Here is a 1,867-nt window from a genome sequence, read left to right on the forward strand (position 1 = left end):
GAATGAAGCAATTGACGGTAATTCATAGTCAGCGCTATTTATAATACGATTGAGACATATATTAACATTAATTTGCTGTAAATGCAGAATATACAGTTAATATTATTGATTATTGATTATTGATCAGTGCAGGTCCGAAGGAATGTGACACGTGACTCCACTCAGTCCTGGAGCTATTGGTCGATTCTCAAACCCCTGCTCCAGTGGCCCGTGTTAAATAGTGGTCACTGGGGACTGAGGCCATCTGTCCGGCTGCTCTCTGGCCCTCGGTTATTCGGCACAAGTTTCAGTTCTGAAAAGTGCCCAGAAACATGAGGTCCCTGATTTCTCTCAGTCTGCTGCTGGCGGTCTTCTCCTGTAAGTGCTTTTATTCTGACTGATCTCTGTTCCTCTGTCGGTGTTATTCTCTCTGCAGTGTCAGAGAGGCAGGAGATTTCACCATCATTCACCTTCGGTCCTTTATTCCTTACAGGTGTCCAGGCCGCTGTGGTGATGACACAGCCGCCGACTCTCACCGGGAAAACCGGCCAGGCCCTGAGACTGACCTGCAGAAGCAGCGGATTTAGCAGCTACTATTACTACTGTATGTTCTGGTACCGGCAGCTTCCCGGGAAGCAGCGGGAGAAGCTCCTCACTTCTGACACCTACTCCAGCAACAGTTTCGAGTCCGGTTTTGGAAACCGCGTCACTGTCGTCAGAGAGAATTCCAATCGCATCTTCGATCTGATCATCAAAAGCCCGAGAGTGGAGGACACCGCGACCTACTACTGTGCAGCGGACTCACAGTGCGAGGGAACTGGGCTGAACTCCTACAAATACTCAAGGGGAGGAAAGCAGCCCCTCCCAATCTAAACTGACTGACGGACATCCATGCGGTCAATGCTGTATCTGTAGCCAAGTTTAAACGAAAAGCTGAAGATGGATTTATTCTCAGACTGACCCCACACAGTGAATCGTGGTTGGATTGGGGTGAACGAACTACGTATTTGTGCTACAATATTCTGTGATTTCAGATGGTCAGTGACACTGTGCTGTTGAGGCGGGAAGGATTGCGATTGGAGACTGACTATGTTACGGTTCACAAACATCATTTTGTTACAAGGTGTTGGAAATAATTGCTTTCTGTTTCTGTGGATATCAAAATACTACTCTGTATCCTCTGTGTCATGTCAGAGGAGAATAGTCCCTTCAAGTGAATTTTGGCTGTCAGTGTGGAGCAGACATTGAGGGATCAGTATTTGTATGGGACTGTATCACTGTGTGTTCAGTGGGTCACAATGCTGAATACAGTTACCTCCTCATACAAAAACCCCAGAGAGAAAAAATGATAATCCCTGTCATCACTACAATATCCACAGCTCCCATATTAGTGTTACTGAACGTGGGTCATTCTCGGAAATAACCTGGTGTTTAACAAATTAATTAAGGTTAATTTATATTACAGGACGATATTAAACAAGAATGAGTTCTGCTGAGCTGCTTTAACAAGAATCCAAATTCTCTGATGAACATACGAATTTATTTTGACTTAAACATCACACGGGGCCTCACGAGAGAATATGAACTGAGATCCAGTTCTTATCTCAAATTCCAAGTCAATGTTTGTTAGTCAGTCTTGTGCAGGAGTTTTTGTCATGTTGTGTATCACTGTGTATATACCTGGACCACAGCATTAACTGCCAATACAAAAACCCTTCAACAACAAACCAGCTAATCTCTGTCACTACTCGCTTGTGTGGCACCCACTGAAATTGCGGGGATTTGGTATTTCTAACATGTTGCTGAACCCCGAGGATTTCACGAGATTTTAAACGACATAGAACATCGGACTTAATCTTCCACCTGTTGGTGAGAAGAAACGTGGTTT

At 44.6% G+C, this 1,867-nt stretch overlaps 1 gene segment (V, D, J or C); it reads left to right on the top strand.

Annotated features, from left to right (window-relative positions):
* The first annotated feature begins 252 nt into the window (after positions 1 to 252).
* Positions 253 to 852, top strand: LOC103174228. The segment is given in 2 exon segments: positions 253 to 357; positions 473 to 852. Coding segments are annotated over 2 exon segments (426 nt in total).
* Positions 853 to 1,867: the final 1,015 nt, after the last annotated feature.

Source organism: Callorhinchus milii, unplaced genomic scaffold (genome assembly GCF_018977255.1).
Source record: "Callorhinchus milii isolate IMCB2004 unplaced genomic scaffold, IMCB_Cmil_1.0 Scaffold1265, whole genome shotgun sequence".
Lineage (NCBI taxonomy): Eukaryota > Metazoa > Chordata > Chondrichthyes > Chimaeriformes > Callorhinchidae > Callorhinchus > Callorhinchus milii.